A 25,169-nucleotide genomic window follows, 5' to 3' on the forward strand; every position below is an offset into this window, starting at 1 on the left:
AGCATAAGCTATAAACGACAAAAAAAATATACATATGGGTAAATGGAAGATTCCCCAGACAATTAAAACACATTGCTTAGATTGTACACTCTCCTTTACCTAACAACCTCTGACACATTTTTCCATCTCATGATTACGGAGGTTATGACAGGTGGTATATAAAGGGGGTCCTCTCCATTAGAAAGGTACGTTCTCTTAACATCTGAACTCCATTCTCGCGCACGTTTTTCACTGTTCTTCATTCACCTGTCTGGACCGGGACTGACTTGAGCGTCAGACGGCCTTCGCCAAGGACTCCCTCTGGTTTCTCGGCGTTGATGTTTTGTTGGCTCGTCTCCGTGTGCACAGGATTGAAGGGAAAGCATCTCCGTTGAGTAAAAAGTCTTCTCTCGATCAACCACAGATCCACCGTGCCCAGCGAGCCATCTCTGTAGTTTTCAGACAGTATCAAATTTGACGTCGTCTGTGGAAACTTTCTCTTGAATTTGAAGATCGGAGATGGAAGAAGCTGGATGACTCACCACTGTTACCTTAACACAAGAAGATTTAGATCTGCTCATCAACGCCTGAGCACAAAAATTATTTCAACAGTAACAAGTAGTTACTAGTGGTACTTTGCCGCCACCCAATCCCGTCGTATCAACAACAACCCATCAGAGGGAGAAAGGAGCTAGGGAGGAAGGCCTAGCTCATTTGCTACCGACGTCTCACTCACCAGTTGCACACCATCGAGCGCTCTTCCGCACGCCACCCAAGCACATGGGCCAAGAAGGACTACACCAAGAATCCTCTGGAGAAGCGTCTGTCCAAGACGGACTCAGGGGACAAGCTCTAGCAACTTGTAACTCCCCTGAACAAATTAGTACCACATTCTCTTAGAAGGTGTTAGAAGACAAATTGTCGAAACATTATCAATCCCTGGCGATAGGGGAGTACTCAGGGTCAACTAGCCCTGAGGATCATCTCCTCAAATTTTAGCACGCCACCCTCCTGTATTAATATACTGATGGTGTGAAGTGTCGAGTATTCCTCACCACACTTGCCGGCTCGAAATAAAGATGGGTTAAGTGTCTACCGGCAGAATCTATTCTCAGTTTTAAGGATTTTGGCAAGGTTTTCCTTCATCACTTCGCTAGTAGTTGTCGTTATCAGAAGACAACCCTGAGCCTTTTCTCGCTCAAGCATGGGCCCAAAGAGACGCTTAGGGCTTATATAAAAAAATTTGATCAAGTGACCATGGATGTTCCTGTAGCCACCATTGAGATTCTAGTGAGTGTCTTCTTCCAAAGGCTCGCCGATAATGACTTCTTCCGCTCCTTGGTTAGGAAACTTCCAAGGAACTTTGATCGCCTGCTAGACCAAGCTTCCGAATTCATTAATGTCGAAGAGGCGCAAGTCACCCAGAGGAAGGAGGTCATCGCGCCAGCCATGGCTCCAGCGCCCCGAGCGTCGAGCATTACCCGCTCCTCCACCTAGGGGACCCGGACGGGTCCTCAGCCTCATCATCAAGAACCATGGCCCCAGGACGTGTAGCATGTGGAGGCGGAGCGAGAACGATATACCGAGATCCCTCGGGGAGCCCCACGATGGTGGTGCACATACCACTGGTCAACAACACATGATACCCAGGATTGTTATAATCTGGTAAATCTCCAGAATAACAATCAAAGATTTCATTGATGCTCCCCGTTACCCAATCACCACCCTTATCAACAGCTGAATGGCTCACCAAGGAGAGACCGAAGGGAGGCTGAGCGACGCCAAAGAACACCCCTATCTCCAGCAGAACGGGCACAAGCTCCCGCTAGGGTCCAACAAGAGCTCCCCAACCCGTTAGGAGAAGAATCACAATAACGTTGCTTAGGGCAATATTGGCATGATAGTCAAGGGTCTAACTGATGGAGACTCCAACCGAGTGAGAAAGTCACACATTCGACGCTATGAGATTCATACAGTCGGCTGCAGTACACAGTAGGCGGTCGAGCCTGAAATCAGTTTCGGGCCTAAAGATTTAAAAGAGATAGAGATACTCCATGATGATGCTTTAATAATTATGGTTGTTATAACCAATTATAACATTTATCATACTTTCATTGACACAAGCAACTCTGTCAATATCATCTTCAAACAAGCATTTGAACAACTGTAAATAGATCCGAGCGAACTTCAACCCATGGAGACTCTTTTGTATGGGTTCATGGGCAATGAGGTTCAACCGCTTGGCCAAATAAAGCTGGTCATATCCTTGGGGGAGGAGGAACCCCTAATGAGGACACACTGATCAACTTTCATAGTCATGGATGCACCCTCGGCCTATAACATTATTTTGGGCCGACCGACCTTAAATGAATTCTGATCAGTCATCTCATTCTTCTACCAAAAAATAAAATTTTCCATGAATAATCAAGTTAAGGAAGTTAAAAGAGATCAGCTAGTAACATGCAAGTGCTACGTAGAAATTGTCAAGACAGAGGTCAACTCCGCCTGAAAAATGTAATGAATGGAGGTCAGGACCATCCGAAAAGCACCGCCCACCCAAGTCGATGAAGAGAAAGAGTAGGTTCAAATCTGAACAGGCCAGTCAGAAGCCACTATGCAAATAGCGGTCGACTTACCTCCGGAGCTTAAAGAAGAGTTTGTTACATGTTTAACATGTAACAATGATGTTTTTGCTTGGGAGCCCAAAGAGATCACGGGTGTCTCACCCAAAGTCATGGAGCACGTACTCCATGTCTTCCCTGAAGCCCAACCAGTCAAGCAGAGAAAGAGAGACTTCAGGGTGGATCAAAACAAAATCATCCGGGCGGAAGTAGACAAGCTGCTAGAGGTCGACTATATTCGAGAGGTACAGTTTCCAAGCTAGTTAGCTAACATGGTCCTAATGTCCAAGCCAAGAAACAAATGGAGGATTTGTATGGACCTCAATAAAGCATACCCCAAGGATTATTACCCCTTGTCGAGAATTAACTAGGTAGTAAATTTGACTTCTGATTATGAGCTAATTTGCATGCTGAACGTCTATCAAGGGTACCATCAAGTATCGACGACCAAGAGAATGTTAGCTTTATAACTGCTGAAGGCACTTACTGTTACAATGTTATTCCCTTTGAACTTAAGAATGCAGGCGCTAGTTACCAATGACTTATGAATAAAATATTCTGAGAGAAGATCGGGTAAAATATGGAAGTTTATATGAACAATATCCTTATCAAGTCCCTCTAAGCGACTGACTTGTGTGTCGATGAGGAAGAAACCTACCATACTTTAAGGCAGTATGATCTGAAGCTCAATCCCAGCAAATGTTTGCTTGAAATAAAAAGCAGGAGGTTCTTTGGATACATTGTGACCGAGTGAGGGATAGAAGTCAACCTAAGTAAAGTTTAAGCCCTCTGAAACATGGCTCCCCTGCGCAATCTGAAGGAGGCACAAAAATTGATTGGTCAGATCATAGCTCTGTCTCACTTCTTCTCCTGGCCTACTGATCAAAGATTACCTTTTTTCAAGATCCTCCGCCAAACGACCAAATTCTAGTGGGATGCTGACTGCGACAATGCTTTTGAGGAGTTAAAAGATTATTCATCCACCCTACTTATACTTGCTAAGCCGATGGCAGGCGAACTTTTGTGGGTGTATTTGTCAACCAATAAGCATGCAGTCAGATTAGTATTAGTGAGGCAGGAGAGAAAAGATCAACAACTTGTATACTTTTTAAGTTATTTATTAAAAGGAGCCAAGTGTCATTACACCACACTTGAGAAATTAGTGTATGGATTGGTCTTAGCTGCTCGAAGATTGCGTCCTTATTTTCTTTCTCATCAGATCATGGAACTTACTAATAGTACCTTGGGTTGAGTATTGATCAACCCAGAAGCCTCAGGGAGATTGATTAAGTGAACCATGGAGCTCAGCGAATATGACATACAATATTAACCCCGAGTGACCATCAAGGCTCAAGCCTTAGCTGATTTCATAACAGAGGTGCAAAACCCTGAGCCTAAAGGAACTTGAAATATATATATATATATATATATATATATATATATATATATATATATATATATATATATATATGGATCCTCTACTCGGTAAGGTAGCAGAATAGGTATTCTAATGATATCCCCCAGGGAAGACAGAATGTAGCTATCTGTTTGGCTGAATTATCTGGCCACTAACAATGAAGCAAAATACGAAGCGCTGATAGTCGACTTGCAAACCACCAGACATGTGGGAGTTTCTCTAGTGTTAATTTATTCATATTCTCAATTAGATACTCAGCAATTATCAAGAAATTTTAAGATCAATAATAAGCGACTCAAGCTCTATGTAGAAGTATTCAAGAAGCTCAGAGTTGGATTCCAAAAAGTGATCATACAAAAGATATCTCGAGTAAAAAGTCAAACAACAGATGACTTGGCCAAATTGGCCCCTGTTATAGTCCCATGGATCCTAGATAAGCTTGTAGAGAAAACACTATTAGGAGCTTGTATTGAGCGATAGACTGATTTAAAATTATAAAGTGATTGGAGGGCACTCATCATTTTATTTCTATAGCAGGATGCCCTACCAGTAGATGGTGAGAAAGAGTGCATGATCAAGAAAAGAGTCGGTTAATTCATTATGATTGGAGATCATTTTTATAAATGAGCTTTCTCATGTTCTTTACTCAAGTGTATTGGATCAGACAAAGTGCAATACATCTTATAGGAAGTGTATTGGGGTTCCTGTGGCAGTCATTCAGGTAGTCAGTCCCTTGCTCTGAAAGTATTACTAGCTAGATATTTTTGACACACTTTGCATGTTGAGGCATCTTAGTTAGTAAGAATCTGTTTATCCTATCAGAAGCACCAAAACATCTCACACCATCCCATGGAGTTGTTGAAAATTTTCGTTGTCTCTTGCTCATTCGATTAGTGTGGTATGAATATAGTGGGGTCTTTTCCCTTGGCATCTGTTCAGAAAAAATTTTAACTAGTGGCAGTGGACTACTTTTTGAAATGGGTGAAAGTCGAGCCATTGGCTAAGATAACTGAGCATATGGTTATCAAATTCCTATGGCAACATATTATTTGCAGGATCAAAATTTCACATAAACTAGTTTCAGATAATGGAAGACAATTCTAGGACAGGAAAATCAGTGAGTGGTGTTCAACCTATAGTATCACACAGGTCTTCACATTTGTGGCTTATCCCTAGAGCAATGGTTAAGTAGAAGTAACAAATAGAGAAATTATCAGAGAGCTTAAAACCAAATTGGACCATGTCGAAGAAAGTTGGATTGACGAGTTACCCAATGTACTGTGGGCATATCGCACAACCCTCCGAGGAGCAATAGGTATAACTCATTTTCACCTAGTTTATGGTGGTGAAGTAGTGGTTCAGTCAAGATTAGCATGGAGTTCGATCGAAGGCAGTTGTACGATGAGGACAATGTCGATCGATGCCTCATGGAGATTGATCTAATAGAAGAAGTCAGAGATAAGGCGGCAGCTAGACTAATGACATACCACTAAAGGATGAGGCAAAATTACAATAGAAGGGTCATCCCCTAATTTTTTCAGGTTAGCGATCTGGTCTGAAAGAGGATTAAGCTGGTCGAAGATGTTAACAAGCTGGAACCGCAATGGAGAGGACCATACAAAGTGGCGCAAAAGCTTGTCTCAGGCTCCTATTATATCCAGGACACAGAGAGAAAAAATTTAGAGCGACCTTGGAGTGCTAATCACTTGCAGCCTTATAGACCTAAGAGTACGCTTGTAATACATTAATGTAATACTTTAAATATTTTTTACTCAATGAAAATGTAGGTAATTCTATCTCAAAAGGTCCTAGCATATTCCAGACTCCCGAGCCACCGGCCGAGTTATAAGCGAGAATGCTCTCATACCTATACTCCAGACTCTCGAACCACCTACCGGGTTATAAGCGAGCATGCTCTCGTGCCTGTATTCTAGACTCCAGAGCCACCGACCAAGTTATAAGCGAGTATGCTCTCTTACCTATATTTCAGACTCCCGAGCCACTGATCGGGTTATAAGCGAGCATGCTCTCGCGCCTGTATTCCAGGCTTCCGGGCCATCAGCTTGGTTATAAGCAAGTATGATCTCGTGCCTGTATTCCAGGCTCCCGAGCCACCAGTTTGGTTATAAGTGAGTATGCTCTCGCGTCTATATTCCAAACTCCTGAGCTACCAGCCAGGTTATAAGTGAGCATACTCTCGCGCCTATATTCTAGACTCCTGAGCCACCGGTCGGGTTATAAGCGAGCATGCTCTCTCACCTATATTCCAAATTTTCGAGCCATTGACCCGGTTATAAGCGAACATACTCTCGTGCCTATATTCCAGACTCCTGAGCCACTGGTCTGGTTATAAGTGAGCATACTCTAGTGCCTATAGTCCAGACTCCCCAGCCATCGGTCGGATTATAAGAGAGCATGCTCTCGTGCTTATACTCCAAACTCTCGAGCCAACAGCCTGGTTATAAGCAAACATGCTCTCGTGCCTATATTCTAAACTCCCGAGCGATCGACCAGGTTATAAGAGAGCATGTGCTCACGTTTATATTCAGACTCTTGAGCCACTGGTCGGGTTATAAGTGAGCATGCTCCCACATCTATATTCCAGACTCTCGAGCCAGTGTTATAAGTGAGCATGCTCTCGCGCCTATATTTCAGACTCCCAAGCCACCAACCATGTTATAAGCGAGCATGCACTTGCGCCTATATTCCAGACTTTCGAGCCACCAATCGGGTTATAAGCGATCATGTTCTCGTGCCTATATTCCAGACTCCTGAGCCACTGATCGAGTCATAAACGAGCATGCTCTCACGCCTATATTCCAGAATCCCGAGCCACCGTCCGAGTTATAAGCTAGCATGCTCTCGCACTTATATTCCAAACTCCTGAGCCACCGGCCGAGTTATAAGTGAGCATACTCTTGTGCCTATTCCAAATTCCCGAGCCACTGGTCAGGTTATAAGAGAGCATACTCTCACACCTGTATTTCAGACTCTCGAACCACCAGTCATGTTATAAGCAAGCATGCTCTTGCGCCTATATTCTAGACTCCTGAGCCACCAGCCTGGTTATAAGTGAACATGATCTCGCGCCTTTACATTCCAGACTCTTAAATTCTCACACGAGTTCTAATTATAAGACGTTCATTGTGTTAGTCGGTCTGGTTATTCCACTCGGCATCTTCAGCTCGTCTGATTTATTATTCAGTCCGACAATCAATGATGAAAAATTACGTGCCTGGTCATTTTGTTCGGTATCATCTCATCCAATTTAATATTCAGTCTGATAATCAATTATGATAATTCATTCAAAGGTCACATCATAAATATATCAAGGGATCATAGTCATCCACCCTGGTCATTCTATTAGTGTTAGCTTCCCGTCCAGCATATTATGCATCCCGGAGATCCCTTATAAGATACCTCCTTAGCTTGACTTGATGGTTCTACTCAGTGTTATTATCTCACCCAGTCTATCAGGCAGAGTAATAAATATTTCTGGAGGATTTCATATGGAACCTATTTTACAAAGAGATACTGGTAGTTTTGAAGATACATGAGAAAACAGGTACAATTTAATAATATTTTATAAATATTTTGGCATTTAAAGTTTACTCCCTTCAACGATTATACAATATGAAAAATACACTTAGTCAAATCTACTCAAGAGATCCTTTGGGAGCTCTTTGAGAAGTTGGTGACCGTCTATATAAGGATTGTTGAGGAGGTTCTATTGATAGATATATGTTCTCCCATAATTGTTGGGTAACCACTCTGGCTGTATGGGAGAGCGTTCTCAAAATGCACTTGGCGAATTTTTTATTGAATTTATTGGACTCAAAATAAGTTTTTTGTCTGGCCTCAAAGCACTTGTCCTCCCTGACTTTGTACATTTCTAGTTCAATCTTTGCAGAGTCCAATTAGGTTTGTAGCAACTTCAAATGGGATTCTTGTGTGCCCAATTTACTCCATTGTTCTAGTATCACTAAGTCCATTGAAGATAATTTGTCGGTTTGCTCAAAGGGTCCAGACATATGAGAAAGTCTCAGCTCCTCTAGCAGGACAATTTTTTGAGCCAGGTCGGAAATAGCTCTGACCTTCATTGGGGTTTCTGCTTGGAGCTTGGATTCGCTAGTTTGTAGCAAGATTTCTAACCTTTTCTTGTCCACTTGGTAAGAATCACCCAGGCAATTCAAAGTGTCCTCCTTTATCTAAGGCCTCTTAAAAGGAAATGACAAGATAATAACCTCTACAATAAAAACAAGTATATGTTATGAGAAAAGTCTTCATAAATAACTTAGAGGGGGTGATAGAAATTCCTTACTAAAAGTGGCACTTACCCTAAGGTCAACTTGACTAAGCCCAAAAACGTATAATAATCCCTCTATAGTTAGCTCAGACAGACTAAACTTTAGATCACGCAACCTCTCCAAGGCCTTGCGTAGGTCCTGATCCATGCAGATATTGCCCAAATCTGGGATAGAGGGAAGGTGTTGTTGCCACGCAACTGGCTAAGATGGAGAAGGTGTAACTCGAATGAAGAAGTATTTGGTTCTCCACTTGTCCTGAGGGGGAATCTTATCGAATAAAGTCGCTTTAGGGCAAACATGAAAATGGAACAAGGCATCTGTCACTTGTTCAGGGTAAAAGCAATGATGAAATAAGCAAGGAAATAAGGGGATGCCAAGTAGACCAAAAGCAATACTGGCCCCGCTTAGGATGTAAAGGGAACTTGGAATAAGTTGGTGGAGTGGAATATGAAAGTATTAGCTGACGACGGAAAAGAAAAGATGAACAGGGAAGCAAAGCCCCACTATAACTTGCTCCCTAAAGATAGCGACACTTTCGTAGGAGGAAAGTGGAGACGATCTTGGTTCTGAAGTATGACTACATAGGTGGGGAGCCCGTAGTTAAAATTGAAGTCATCAACATCCATATTACTAAGAAATGAGGAGCAGAGTGCATACCACACGTTATCCTCAACCATTAAGAGAAGGAAGATGAAGGATTAGAGGACGAAGATTGTGAGAACAACGAAGAAGAAGATGAAGAGAATGCGCTAAAGTTCTGGAAAATTCCTTACGAAAGCCCTTAAAAGTCACTTTTTGAGTCTTATTGAGCAAAGCTATTGGATCATAACAATAAAGAGACAAGCTAAATTTTGGATTGTAGGATGGTAAGATAAAATGATGGGTATAAGGAAAGGTGTACACTGACCATAATGAGAGTGCACACATGTTACCAATAGGAAGAGCACGTTGGTAACTAATGTGATAGGTATTTAGCATGAAGCATCGACGGATTTACCGAGGTGGACTTTTGATTTTTGTATAAGCCCTTAGGGAAGCTTGATCGATCCTAGATTCGATTGAGTTTTTATGACTTGCTCAGAAGGACAATAATCAAACATCCATCCAAATTCATCTCTGACCAGTTTTAATTTCCAGCAGAGATAAATCCAAATGGGTTTAAGCCTGAATGGTTTTAAAGTTCTACCTTGTTAAACTAAAGAGAACCATGCGATTACATCCCATTCAAACGTCGGTCCAAACAGATTTTCGTGATCCTTAGTATATCGCACACACTCAGAGAAAGCAAAAGATACTAGACAACCAAACATTAGAATAAAGATAGATGACAAATTCAACGTAAACTTAACCGTATATATAGTGGATATAAACACCAAGTTCTGTTTCAATTAACTAAAATAAGAAAGGAAAATAAAGAAAATCATAACAAGTTGGGAAAAAAACTGGGCAGGCGATTCTTGAATAGTTTTTTACTGTTGAAAAAGCGAGCAGGAGACTCGGAGGCCAGATATCCTCCCTCTCTTTGTTGCTCCAATGCACCGTCATCTCCAAAAAGAAGAGTTTTGTTGATGGAGCTGGTGATGAGTGCGTTGAATTCGCGTGTTTGAAGGATGACATTTTTCCTTGTTTCAAAATGCTCATATTCTCCCGCTTGATAGGCCACTAGCTTCGCTCGGGCAACTGTTAATGTCATTGAAAGACCCACCAGTTCAGATTCTTTATCAGATAAGGTGGTCTAGGCAGTCTTTAAGTCCGAGCTCAATGATTCTCGTTCAGCATCCTTGGCAGCTAGCTCAGTGTCATATGTAACTTTTAATTCTTTCAGCTGAGTGGAAAGTTGTTCTATCTCTACAGTTTTCCCGTTTAGCTTTGCCTTCATGCTCGCTTGGAGAGTTGCATCTAATCAAACTTGAGCTTCAGAAGTCTCCAGGGCAGTCTTCAATTTGGTTGTGCTCTCGCGCTCAATTTTCACCAACCTTTGAGCTTCTTGAAGCTGAGTCTCTAGCCTGCTTAGCCAATCACTGGAGGGTATAGAATTAGCCTCAGAAACATGTTGCCTCAGGGATTCATTTTCCTGAGCTAGGGAAGACGATTACTGCGCAAGGCTCATCCTCATCACCCAGTGCTAAAAGGCAAATAACATTAGAAACATCCAATATGAAAAACAAGTAAATAAAGTCATATTACCTTGGTTAGTTCATATGAGTATTCATCAGCCAGCTCCTGAGGAGTAAATTCACTAAGCTAATTTCCAGCATCCTCCCAGGAATCTGTTAAATGACCCCTCAATGGTATTTGACCAGTAGAGTGAGGAGCGGTCGATGGAGCAACTATGGTCTGGGCGGACAATAAATCGAAGATAGTTGAAAATTGGTAAGGCCTCTCAGGTGTGGTAGAGAAGGAGACCGAAGGGGTTCTTGCTGACGAAGAAGCAAGAGGTGCAGGAGTCAAAGAATTGCCCGGTGGAGAAGTGACCTCCTGTACTTGGGCAGCTCCCAGCATTGGACTGGTGGAAGGAAGGCTTACAAGGATTGCTCGGAAGATTGCTCTTGTGTCATTTCACGGGTGGGATCTTCCTAGACATGAGATAAACACGGGGAGGGTACTTCGATAGAGGGTGTCTGTTTTTCAGGGACTTGAGCGTGGACAAGCCTGTGCCCCTTTTTCAGGACGTCCTTCGCTTCTGTAGAAGAATCCTCAAGCAAGGCAAGAGGATCGAAAAACATCTCCCCCAAGGCGGTGGCCGCACTAGACTCGGTCGATTGGCTGCCAGACGCTCTGCTGAAAGGGACTGCCGGTTGGGCAGCCTGCTCAGCTAACAGTGCTTGCCCCGTAGCAAGGAGTTCCCTTTCCTCTAGGGTAATCTTGTCGTTGACCAAGGATTCATAAATAGCATCCACTATATAAAATAAAAATACCTTAGTTAGTGACAATGCAATAACCGAGTTAACAAAACTTACCAAAAGAGCAAGAAAGCTTCTTTCGAAGGAGGCTCAAGCTGAACATGCACAGAAGACCTTCGTACAACTATTTGTGGATTTTAAAGCGTTGGCCGCTTAACTTATTGGAGTTGAGATGAAAATTGGATCGCGCTTATGATTTCCAAGAACAAGAAAAGGAGGAAGGGAAGATTGCCATTAGGTAGACCAAGTAGCGGGTTCCGACATCTCAAGATAAAAGAAGTTAGATTTCCATCCCTTGTTCAAAGAAAGCATATCCTCAAAAAAACAAACTTAGGGCATAATTGAAAAAGAAAAACCCCTTCCCTAGTTTGAATTTTTTGGGGTAACCAAACAGAAAAAGATTGCATGGTGTAGGAGGAATGCCATATAGGAGAAATAATATGAATGTACCACACATGTAGCGGAAGACGTTTGGAGCAAATTATTATAAAGGGATATGGAAATATTGACTCATCTCCGATAGGAACGGAGGGATAGGAAAACGTAGACCGACTACTAATTGGTCCTTAAAAAAAGTGATGTATTTGTTAGGAGGACGATGAGGATGGGCATCAAAGGAAGGAATGACGATGTGATAACTCCCAGGGATTTCATACCAAAAGCAGATGTAAGTTCTATCGGAGTTATCAAAATTAGAGCGGGTAAAAGTATACTAGGGGGTGAAGGATTCTTGAGCCATGAGAGAACGCAGACTCAAGAAATGAAAAACTTACTAGGTCACTTAGGGCGCAAAAGAGAAGAAGGTTGCAAAGGAGAAGTCGATCAGGAAAGACGAAAGGCGAAGTGTTGAGATTTTGCATCATTTAGGATTTTTCACTAAGTATAAGTTAATCATCGTCGTCCGATTAAAATAAGGGGCAAGCATCGGACTGTTGATATGCAAAAGGAGAGAAGTCGTTGGTCCGTACGAAGAAGCATGTGCTAGAAGTCATTTCAAAAAAGAAGGAATCGTGCCACGTGGCGTCTATCCATAAATAAGCATTTATGATGGAGGTAATAACCAAATCATTCCACTGCTACTGCGCTTCTCCACGTGTACTTGGTAGTCTCTTCTAAAGAAAGCACCTCTAACAAGCAGTTTTTGAAAATGTTTTACCAAGTGTTCAAGGCGCAAAGGGAAACGTGAATTTCCAGATGGCCTTAGCGAGAAAGATGAACGGATGAGAGTTAGACTTGGGTCCAGTCAATCAGCTACACCTCCTTCGACTATACTTGAAGGGGAGGCTAGCGATATGGGATGTAAGGGGTGGACCTAGAAAATGATGTGGTGGTCAAAGTCAAGGTGACAGGGAGGTCAAAGTCGAGGGAGAAAAGCATCCCTCACCGGGCTTTGAGTTTTTGCCTAGTGTTGAGGCTCGCCGGTCCAGCCCGATCGGATTGCAGGCCGTTCGTAGAGGGTCGGCCGACCCTTAAGACAATCTAACCTAAGGAGTTTTTAGTGCTTTAGTATGAAATTAGAAAGATAATGTGTCTGGTCATTCAATAGCCGACAGGGTGTAGGGATGGCTAACCTTACAAGTCGACCGGATGCCCGATCCACCTTATACTATGTTTGTGTATCCATTTGGTCATGGAACTAGACAGGTTTACATGCTAGGCCGGACAAGAGGTTGATCGGGCCCGAGGCATCTCGACTCAAAATACCGACCGAATTTTTCAGAATACAGCTTTATTTCTTTGGGTGGCCCATTATACGCCCGATCAGACAAAAGTTCGATCGAACCTGCAATACTTAACTTCATGTTGCTTCCCAGATGGATTTTTAGTACGCCTAGTGTATCATATTATTATTTCCTAAATGAATTTCCAAATAGTCCTTGGTGCATAATAAAGCAGCTTAATGTGAGGAGATGCATAGAGACGACATACCTTATGGGTCGGTCGGGGTATACTAGCGGACAGCATGAGCAAAGAATCCTAACAATCTGTCAGAATAACAACTATGTGTCAGAGAATATTCTTCTAGAACTTTCTTCAGGGATTATCTTGTCTCCCATCAGCAGACCACTTATGACAGCATATTTCCTTCAACAACCTCAGAAATAGCATAAGCTATAAACGACAAAAAAAGATAAACATGTGGGTAAATAGAAGATTCCTCAAACAATTAAAGCACATTGTCTAGGTTGTATACTCTCCTTTACCTAACAACCTTTGATACACTTTGTTACTTCATGATTACGGAGGTTATGAGAGGTGGTATATAAAGGGGGTTATCTCCATTAGAAAAGTACGTTCTTTGAACATCTAAACTCCACTCTCACGCAAGTTTCTCACTATTCTTCATTCACCCGTTCGAATGAACTCTCCTTGATTTTTAGATGTTAATATTTTATTGACTCATCTCCATATACACATGAGAGAAGGAAAGCATCTCCACGGAGCAAAAATCGTTCTCCCGATCAATCACAGACCTACTGTATCTAATATATCTCTAATGATAGGATCATGAATAGTTATTTCATGTCCTCGGGGGTATAATATCGTGATAGAATATTTAAATTATCATTTAGGTATTCATAATTAGAACATTAATTATGATATATTTATTGATTTTTTTTTTAAAATAAAGAACGTAATCAATGATGCTAAATTCCTGAGTTAATCCTCACGTGTTTATCTTGATGGCAATTACTCCACAGCCGTAGGTCCATAGAGGCGGTCTCCCCTTTCAAACCAAAAGAAAAATCCTGGAAAACAAAACGAGGTGGCTTGTCGTACGCCACTCGCCGACGCACGTGGTTCAGACTCCTGTCGTAGTGTTGTTCTCCTTCGAAAGAGACAAAACTTAAAACGAGAAGAAGACGGGAATTCAACTTCATTTGCTTGGTGCCACGATAAATATTAAGTTTATAGGTGATATGTATCACCTAGAAACCTAATATTTGAGATTATAGAGAGAGGAGGAAGAGATGAAGAAAGACGAGAGCGATCTTGCCAGTGCAATCAAGTTAGAGATTGACGACGAGGGCAACCTCGGCCACCACAATGACGGCGCTGTGATTTTCTGGTCTTCTTCTTCTTCTTGTTCGTCGTCGTCGTCCCGTGGCGACTGCAATGGCGAAGATCCCGATCCTTATCAGACAACCTGGCCCCAGAGTTACAGGTGCCGCTGCTATGCGTCTTTCAGCCATTTACCCTAAAGATTAAGCAAACGATATCTCCCGGTTAGGGTACACTGTTATGATGGATCTTGATTGCATTTTCAGGCAGTCGATTGATGTTTTTAGCAGCGAGTTGAGTCAAAAAGTTGAGCTCTTGAAAGATTCAGGTTTCGCCCGCGTTAGCAATTCATTCATCAGGAGTTCATTTTCTTTCGACCGGGAGGAATTGAATTCTCCAACACAATCCCTGTTACCTCGTGCTTCAGAGCGGAACCATGTTGGAGCTGATCTAGCCTTCGTAGACACTGTTCCGCCAAAAATTTCACAAACCTTTTCTTCTTACAATGACTTGCCCCCTACGCGGCAATGCTCTACTGCTCAAGCATTGGTCAATGGTACTATTAAATACTTTTTCGATTTTGTTTAATTGATTAGTGACGATAATACAGATTACATGAGGCTAGGAACAGTGCATACTAAATGTTCTAAATGGCAACTCCCAGATAGTTGAAGTATCAAGCTGCTCGTCTACTTGCCTTATGTTGCTCTTCTTAGGACATCATTTAGCTTATATCACATTTTAATCATATGAAATGGTAGGATCACTTGGAATAAGTACAAAAATCTTGGATACAATTACATTTTGTGTTCATCCACTTATTCTATTATATTCTGTTTTGTAAGCTAATTACAAAATGGAACTCCTTTTTTTAGGAATGAATGTTTTATGTGGAGTGGGAATCCTCTCAATTCCTTATGCAGTTAAAGAAGGAGGATGGTTAGGCTTGATTTTACTGTTTGGAATGGGTTCCATCTCATTTTACACTGGAATCTTGCTAAAGCGATGTTTAGATAGCTCTCCCGGACTGAAGACTTATCCTGATATCGGACATGCTGCATTTGGATTGGCTGGACGTGTATTTATATCAGTGAGCCTCCTTACTGATATTTAACGATATATATTAATGCTTTCATGCTTCATCCATGGCTAACTTTTAAAACAATTTGATGCAGATAGTGCTTTACCTAGAACTCTATGTAAGTATTTGAAAAATCTAAGATCATATTTTAATCTATTGTGCAGTTTTACTCTGACTTCCATTTTGCCACAGGGATGTTGTGTTGAGTTCATAACTATGGTAGGTGACAACTTGGAATCTATCTTCCCAAATGCCCGGACAAATTTCTTGGGATTTGATTTAAGTGCTCAACAGTCTTTTGCTGTTGCAACAGCCATTGTGGTTCTCCCTACCGTTTGGCTGAGAAACCTCAGTTTGCTATCATATATTTCAGGTGATGCTTGTTGAAAAAGTTTTGAATTTTCTAAAAATCATATTCCGATCGAGCTTTAGCCTGAGGTGCCTATTTTCTTGTTAGCGGGTGGGGTGTTTTTATCAATATTGGTGACAATCTGCTTACTTTGGGTCGGTGTGGTGGATAAAGTGGGTTTCCATTCGGGTGGAACTGCACTGAATCTCGTCGATCTTCCGATTGCAATTGGGCTGTATGGGTTCTGCTATTCAGGACATTCAGTTTTTCCAAATATATATTCCTCCATGAAGAACCCATCTCGCTTTCCAATCATCCTACTAATCTGGTTAGTTGCCTATGGAAGTTGTATATGGTACTCATATTTTTCATTGTATAATTCTGTACTTGCTTTTCTGACTATGGTTGTTTAGAAAGTATGTTGAGATGGTATGGATTCGGAATGATAAATTTCAGAGGTAGACAAGTTAAATTAGCTAAATGTTAATGCTCACAGAACGAACCAAGAAAAGTGCTTTAATGTTACTAAAAAGATCTAGTACATAAATCCAGAATAGATGTGATTGTTATAAAACCAAGGTAGAATAGTTCCGGGATAATGATTTTTTACTATACATCTACATACTTCTAATTTATGTCAACTATGTTTGAATCGAATAATATGTATGGATATGGACCTGAATCATTAGAACTGATTTCTTGGATGGAGGCATGCTCAGTAACTACTAATGAAAGTTGACCAGAGAATAAGCTTGAGAACATATAGATTCGAGATGCAGTAAGAAGGTTTCCTGGCTCCTATGGATTTGTTGTACTTATAGCACCTTCTTGTGATTCATTTTTCTGAATGCAAAATAATCTCCTATACTACTCATTTCCTGCGCATTAACCTTTTCCTTCTTAGCGATTTTATCTTCGTATATTCTGATACATTATTAAAGAGGATTCTCCTCTATTGTCTTTTTGATATTTATGCTTCAACTAAAGAATTGGTTTATTCAGCTTTATACTATCTACAATTCTGTATTCCGGAGTAGCTACGGCGGGGTATTTGATATTTGGTGATTCTCTCAAGTCTCAGTTTACGCTGAATATGCCCCATCAATATCTTTCTTCTCAGATTGCAGTATGGACTACGGTATATGCAAAACCGTATGCTGAATCTTTCTCTGCAATAACTAGGAAGACCCCTTTCAATGTTTACGGCTCTGTTAGATCAATCAGATTTAGCAAGTACCTTCGAGTCGACTAATTCTCAAGTATGTTCAATGCAGGTTATAAGTCCGTTGACAAAATATGCTTTGACTATAACGCCAATTGCACTTAGCATAGAAGAATTGCTGCCTTCATCTGGGAATTTATGTTTTATTATGGTCTTGATCAGAACGCTTCTTGTTCTTTCAACGCTGGTTGTGGCACTTACATTTCCATACTTCGGTGAGGGTCCTTCAGAATCTTAATTTCAATTGTGCTACATGCAAATGTTTTGACCACATTACATTACAGATAGTGATCTGTCTGGATTCTCAAGTTTAAAATAAATCTTTATACTCATATTTCGCTGAGGCATTTCAATTTTCCCCGAATCAGTTATTTATAAACCTTGAACAGTATATACTGAAATTAATGCTTCACTAGCTGTTAATTTGAGATATATAAAAGTTTCACTATATCCAACTGTACATAAACTTCCAATTGCTTGGCTGGAATTCTGAACTGCCATATATTTCAGTCATCAATTTACAATCCTGCATAAAATTCTAAAATGAGTTTGAATTTCAAGTTCTTTTTTGAGTACTTAGACTGCTTCTGATATCTAATTCTTGCACATTCAAGTCATAAATGTTTTTCTTCCTGACTGTAGCATATGTCATGGCACTGCTTGGTTCCGTCTTTGCAATGCTTCTGGTAAGTTTCTATCGAACCGATATTGTTTGAAATGACAATCTAAATACAGTATATATCTCACTCGAGACATTCATTGGCACCTCCACTAATGATGTAGGCTCTCATTCTTCCCTGTGCATGTTATCTCAGCATCAAGCGTAAATCTGCAACTTATCTACAGGTAATGTCTGCATCTGTAATCTTCAAAATTTAGCAGAATTTCTTGCCTAATCGTAATTTTAAATTATTTCAGGTCTCAGTTTGCACTCTCATTATCATGGTAGCAGTGGCATCTTCTTTCATTGGCTCATACAGCTCCATCAAGCAGATGCTTGCTCAATGAAGAGAGTTGTTAAATCTCGAAGATACTGTTATTCTCCATCTTTCATTACACGAAAACAACGATAGCAATAATTAGTTTGGTTCTTTTGGGTTGCCTACTGGATGTTTCCTGCACTCATTGAAGTTTTAATTAATTGTTGTAATCACTATCACTTGTACCTATTTGCTAATTTTGCTTCTAAGATATCAAAACATTGAATGCATACACAAACCCTGGGTGCGAAAATATTGAGGTTGAATTTGGAAATGTACTAGCTAGAGAGAAGTCGAGAAACCTTAGTGTCTGTTGCTAAATTATCCACCGTCTATTTTGCGCCGTAGACGAGAAGTGACGGTGTCGCCGTTGTTGTCCCGCCACCGGCGCCTTTGTCGTCTTAGCTGATGGCCTGCTCTCCTCTCGTATAACCTTGGTCAGCGCTAGACATAAGGCGCACCGTTGAAGGGGAAGGCGAGGGCGGAACAAATCCTAGCGGGAAGGGAAACAAATAGGGGTGAACATTTGGTTAATTTGATATTAATTTTGTATAATTTTTTTTATTGTTATTTTAAACAAATTTAGTTAATTCTGTGTTAACTTAAATAACTAATTCGGTTAATTTAATTTTAGTAAAATTTTGATTTGATTCGGTTAGCCAATACTAAATCGGTTTTCGGTTAATTCGGTTAATTTATAGACCGAATTAACCGAATGCTCATCCCTAGAAGCAGATGAGGGGCTACATGACGCCGTCGATCCTATTCGTTCTGTCGACTGTGGTGTACATCTACTACACCACCGTGTTCATGGTGATTGACGGGTGGCTGGCTTGTCTGCGGCGGCTGGGCTTGCCAACACCGCTGCGCTCGCGGTGCTCGCCCTCATGGCCGTGGTCACCTACGGGATAGCCGTCCTCAAGGACCCAAGCCACGTTCCGTCTTCCTTTACCCCGGACATTGACAACGAGAGTCCCGTTCAAGATACTCGGACATGACCGTGCTTCGTACCTTAGAAGTTGGCATGGCCTAGTCGTGCCTTTCAGCACGGTCTGACCATGCCTTCAAACATGACTGTGTTCTGTGATTGCTAAATATGCACCATCTCTAGAAATTTCTACCTTGATGAGTATCTACTCCTTTAGAGAATTATGAGCATATGAGAAGAACTCCTGTTAGAATGCTGAGTCTGGACTGCCTCCCTCTAGGAACTATTAAAATGAATCAAGTTCAAATAATGCTTGTGTTAGAGTGTATACTAAAAGCCTAGCTTTTGGTATAAACATTTATCTAGAAATAAGAATCACATTGGTCAAATATCTACATTTATGATAAATGTAGTTGTTCAATTAATTTATATTGTAGATAACATGGTGTGTGGTGTCACACACAGAGGATCATGTTATCAGTACCTTATAAATTATAAACAGTAGCTCACGACCATAATGGAAAGGAACAAACCATTGGAAGGTCGTAGTGTAATTAGGTATTAGTTTATCTTAACTATATAATTACACTAGTACACTTAGAGTGTATTGAGTAGGACCATTAGAGGTCGTTTCTTTTATACTGACTTTATAAAGAAACAAAGACCTCAGTTATTATGGAAGTGTGTGCTCTTAATCCTAATATAATAACAAACACATATATTTGATATTTATTTCTTTAATTTATCAATGAGTGAGATTTAGTTCGATGAATCAATAAGCCCGATAAGTTGGGAAATGATATCACTTATAGTGTGTGTTGTTGACTATAGAAGGAAACTGTGTTATAGTGATCTAGGTTGAGAATGTCCCCAAGAGGAGCTCATAAGGATTGTCATGTTAAACCCTGCAGGTGGACTTAGTCCGACATGACGATGAAGTTGAGTGGTACTACTCTTGGAGCTAGATATTAATTAAGTGAGTTGTCAGTAACTTACTTAATTAGTGGGCATTTGTTATCTTAAACACAGGGAGTCTAACACACTCATAATAAGAAGGAGCCCAAAATGTAATTTGGGATTGGTGCGGTAGTTCAATAATAGTTCTTTAGTGGAATGAATTATTATTGATGAAATTTAGTTGTGTGTTCGGGGCGAACACGGGATGCTTAATTTCATCGGGAGACCAAAACCAATTCCTCCTCTCGGTCCCTATCGTAGCCTCTAGTATATAGAGATTTATACCCACCATACCCACCTTCTTACCCATCCAATGGGGCCAAGCTAGCTTGGAACCCAAGCTAGGGCGGCCAAGACCAAGTGGATGAGACATGTAGGTGGCGGCCAAAGCTTGGGTCCCAAGCTTGGTGGCCGACCACTAGAATATTAAAAGGATTTTATTAAAATTATTTCTTATGTGGATATCATGATTTTAAAGAGAGTTTAAAAATTAAAAATTTCCTTTTATAGTTTTCTACAAAAGATTAAGAGAAGAGATTAATCTCTTTCCTTATTTGTAGTTTAAAAGGATGGTTTTAATTTTTGGTTAAAACTTTCCTTATTTGTAAATCATCTACATGTTTAAAAGAGAGTTTAAAATTTGAAATCTTTTCTTATTTGTTGATTAAAGGAGGATTTTAAATTTTAAGAAAATTTTCCTTTTTAACCATGTTCATGATTTAAAAGAAAAGTTTAAAAATTAATAATTCTCTTTCTACAAAAGATTGAGAAAAGATTTGATATCTTTCCTTATTTGTAGATTAAAAGAGATTTTAATTTTTAGAGATAACTTTCTTTTTATCCACATGTTTAAAAGAAAGATTTTAATTTATTAAATTTCATTTTTATAAACCAATCATGAAGGGATTAAATTATTGGAGAAATTTTATAAATTTCTGGAGACAAATTAGGAAGTTTTAATTAATTAAAACTCTCCTTGTTTGTAGCTTTGGTGTGGCCGGCCATGTAAATTGAGAAAAGGAAAATTGTTTTTAATTAAATAAATTTTTCCTTTTCATGGCAAAAGAATTAAGGAAGTTTTTAATTAAATTTCCTTATTTGCCAAGACCAAGGATTATAAAAGAGGGGGTAGAGAAGACTTCATGGTGAACAACCTCTATTATTTCTCTCCCTCTTTTCCTTGGTGTTGTGGCCGGCCAACCTCTCTTCCTCTCTTCCTCTTGGTGGTGGCCGAACCTTCTCTATTTGCTTGGAGCTCTTGTGGTGGCCGGATACTACTTGGAGAAGAAGAAGAAGAAGGAGACAAAGCTTGTATCCCTTGGAGCTTGGTTGGTGGAAAAAGATCTTCATCTTTTGGAAGCTTTGTGCTTGGCCGAAACTTGAAGAAAGGAGAAGAAGGTGCTTCGGTGGATTCTCATCTCGGAAGATCGTTGCCCACACAACGTCCGAGGTTAGAAGAGGAATACGGTAGAAGATCAAGAGGTCTTTCTAAAAGGTATAACTAGTATTTTTTCTTTCCGCATCATACTAGTTATTTTTGGAAATAATACCAAATACAAGAGGCTTACGATTCTAGTATTTCGAATATGTTTTTCGAAGTTGTGTTCTTTTTTTTTTATTTTTCCTTGTGATTTGATTGTTCTTTTCGGTTAACCTAAAGTTATTTTAGGAAATTAAATATTAGATTTCTATAAAAGGTTTTGTCTAGTCGGTGGTGGTTGCTCTCATATCCAAGAAGGCCATGTGCCTCGCCACATCAGTACTGGGAACCAATTATGGAAATTAATATTTAATGGAATTAATAACTTAAGGTGACTTGGGTCGAACGTGTTAAGTTCCACAGGAAATCCAAGTCAAAACCTAAAAGAACAAATAGATTAAGTTTTGGATCAAACGTGTTAAGTTCCGCAGGCGATCCAAAATTTAATTTAAAAGAACACATGGTAGCTAGGAAAAGGTTCAGACCTTTGTACAAAATTTTTGTACAGTGGAACCTCTAGGCTTTCCGAGTAGCAACCAACAATTGGTATCAGAGCTAGGGTTTTGCCTCTGTGTATTTGGTATTAGTTTAATTATGCACATGTCATACATAATTTAGGCAGGTTAATAGTAGGATGTGCTAACTTTGTGGATGCAGGATCCAACTATTATGGCTTTTAGTTATTATGTGTGTGATTGGACCCTTGGACATGTCAAGGGCATTTATCTGTGTGTGCATGATTGTATTAAAATACAGCAGGAGCTGTATTTAGTTTTATTAGGATTTTATTTTTGATCTAGATACATGTACATTCCTTTTATGGAATATAGGATCAAAAATGTAAAATTCTATTTATGTCACGGATCGAATCTTGCAAAGCGTAGAACCTTCTAAGGACCAGAGGCGCAGCGGAACTAGGAGCAAGTTGGATGACTAGACCCGGTGGCGGTGGCCAAATATGGCAGCAACTTGGGATGACAACACACGGAGGACAACTAGAGATAAAAGCCATAATAGTTGAAAATTAGATTTTCCATTTATTGCTTTTATATTGTCTTTGTGTGCATGTTAGTATACATGACTAGTAGGCTAGCATAGTTAAAATTCCTCGCTTATAAATAACTAAGTGGGAGAGGATTTTTAAATAAATCCCATGGTCTCCATTACTGGTTTGTAAGTGATGCAAACAAGCTTGCGCGTTGGCTCGAGTGCCTTCCTCCATAACGGATGAGCTTGTTTGTGGATCACTAGACAAACTTCCATTTTGGATGACTATAGGAAGTTAATTAAGAGCGTGTGATCTTCCCCAACGGAAGGGCATAATCTTATTAATGGACTTAGTGTCAAGTAATGGTATACACTTAGACACATCTAATAGTATCCTCCCATCGGAGTCACCGCTATTATTTGTGTGACCAAATGAAACCAACTATTAATTTGTCATAAAACTAGGTTGACAAGATAATAAAATTAAAAACCCTCTTACAAATGATTGATTTTGTATATGTCCACACTAACGTTGCATACAAAATTAACGGTGTTTGAGATAATTTTATTTGTCATAAAGATACGTTGACAAGATAGTTAATGGGTAAAACCCTCCTTTTACAAATGTTGAATTTGTATACGTCCACACTAACGTGGCATGCAAAATTCACGGTGTTTGAGGTGTTGGTAAATTTAAATAATATTGTTTGAGGAATCAATATTATTTTAAATTCAAAGTTTTGACCAAATATTTGATCAAAGACAGATCAATTATTAATTTTATTCGTCATAAAGTAAAGTTGACGAGATAATAAAATTAATGAATAAAATCTCCTCTTCGATTTTGTATACACAAAATTCATGGAGATTTTAAGGAGTTGATCTTGACCGAATATTTTTGTGATTCTTAGGATGTTTGTCAATCCCTAGTAGTCATACTATAGAAAAGACTTAGTAATCCCAATTGTAATGATTGAAAATAGGACTTGGACATTAAGGTAGACTGTCTTCTTAGAACTAAGAACAACATAGGTGTATTTAATTCATTAGTTGAAACCTGTTTAGTGGTGTTATCTACCAGAACCTGGAATGTAGATACAGATGACATTAATCATGTCCGCAATTCATTACAGGGTTCCAGGAAATCCGGCAATTAAATGAAAATTAAAACACCGTCCACATGCACTACTGTAAAAATGGTAGCTGTTGCAGTGGGAGATGTTTATCTTTTGATAAGAATAAAACATGGATTATAAGTAATTGTCTTTACGTACCAAGTTTAGAAAGAACCTGATTTCAGTTTCTAAACTATTATAGATATTATGTCTATTTTGATAACAAAGTTGTTATCAAGAAAAATAAGAAAGTTATCTATTCTGGTATGATGGTTGACAATTTATAATCCAATAACTCCCACGATGCAACAAATGGAAATTAGTAACACATCTTCTAATTTTAAGAGAAAGCAACCTTCGGAAATGAACCAATTATATCTTTGGCATCTAAAGCTAGGTTATACTTGAGTAGGATTCATTGGTAGCTGATGAACTTTTGGGTTCATTGGTAGTGGAAATCTTTCCAACCTGCGAGTCTTACTTGGAAGAAAAATAACCAAGAAGCTTTTAAGTCCAAGGGGTATGGAGTCAAAGATATGTTGAAATCGGTTCATTCTGATTTGTGTGATCCTATGACTATCCAGACAAGAGGTAGTATTGAATATTTTGTCTAATTTATAGACAACTATTCAAGATACAAATAAATTTACTTAATGTACCGCAAGACTAAGTACTTTGATTAGTTCAAAGAGTACAAGGTTGATGCGGAGAAATAAAGTAAAAAGTCACTATGGAAGATCGTAGTGGCAAGTACCTCTTGAGAGATTTTAGGAGTCACTTATCATAAGTTGGATTTCAATCCCAACTAACTGCATCTGGTACACCCCAACAGAATGGTGTAGTAGAAAGAAGGTAAAGAACTCTTATGGAATAATTAGATAGATGATGAATTATTCAGAAAATTACCAAATTTGTTTTAAGGATAAACTCTGAAAATGAAAGTGAACATAGTGCCTTCCAAGTCATAACTCTCTACTCATATAGAATTGCTGAATAGGCGTAAGCCTATTTTGAAGCATATTCGGATTCGGGTAATCTAGCACATATGTTAAAGAGAGATAATGATAAGTTGGATAGGAGTTCACTTGTTTGTAAGTTATCCTAGATAAAAAAAAAAGAGTAGGTTTATAGTCTTAAAAATCAGAAGGTCATTGTTAGCATCAATGACTGATTTTTAGAAAAGGACTATATAATAAACCACGTGCTCATAAGTAAATTTGTTCTTAAAGAAATAATAAAGGACATGTCTAACCTAGTACCAACTGTACAAGATGAGATACCACAAGAAAACTGCAACACGTATCACATATGATACACAATTGCAGAAAATACCTTGTCGTAGTGGGAGGGTTGTTAGGCAACCTAAATAGGTTCATGTTTTGGGAGAGTTTTTGGATTCGATCCCTGGAGGACATGAACCTGATCTCCGGTCATATGATGAAGTACTCCAAGATAAAGATGCAGCATCTTGGCAAAGAGTAATGAATAACAGAATTAGAATATATGTATTCTAATAAAATCTGGAAGCTTATAGAATCACCAAATGGTGTAAAAGCCGTTGGGTGTAAAAAGGTATATAATAGGAAAAGAGGGATAGACAGGAAGGTGGTAACTTTCAAAGCAAGGCTTGATGAGAAAGGAAACTTTTCACCGGTAGCCATGCTTAATTCTATCCGGATTCTTTTATCTATTTGGCAAGTGGATGTCAAGACAGCATTCCTTAATGGAAGTCTTGAAGAAAGCATCCATATAAAGCAACCAGAAGGGTTCATTGCAAAGGGCTAAGAGCATCTTGTGTGCAAGCTCAATCAGTCTATGGACTGAGGTAAAGCTTCAAGGT

At 39.6% G+C, this 25,169-nt stretch overlaps 1 protein-coding gene across 1 annotated transcript; it reads left to right on the plus strand.

Annotated features, from left to right (window-relative positions):
- The first annotated feature begins 14,094 nt into the window (after positions 1-14,094).
- Positions 14,095-18,100, plus strand: LOC122005264 (amino acid transporter AVT1C-like). The gene is made up of 11 exons (XM_042560242.1): positions 14,095-14,393; positions 14,497-14,786; positions 15,106-15,320; positions 15,406-15,429; positions 15,504-15,684; positions 15,769-15,988; positions 16,663-16,798; positions 16,935-17,097; positions 17,525-17,568; positions 17,666-17,728; positions 17,801-18,100. The coding sequence occupies exons 1-11, from the start codon at positions 14,200-14,202 to the stop codon at positions 17,888-17,890; spliced, it is 1,620 nt and encodes a 539-aa protein (XP_042416176.1). The 5' UTR covers positions 14,095-14,199; the 3' UTR covers positions 17,891-18,100.
- Positions 18,101-25,169: the final 7,069 nt, after the last annotated feature.

The sequence above is a fragment of the Zingiber officinale genome, chromosome 7B (assembly GCF_018446385.1).
Source record: "Zingiber officinale cultivar Zhangliang chromosome 7B, Zo_v1.1, whole genome shotgun sequence".
NCBI classification, from domain to species: domain Eukaryota; kingdom Viridiplantae; phylum Streptophyta; class Magnoliopsida; order Zingiberales; family Zingiberaceae; genus Zingiber; species Zingiber officinale.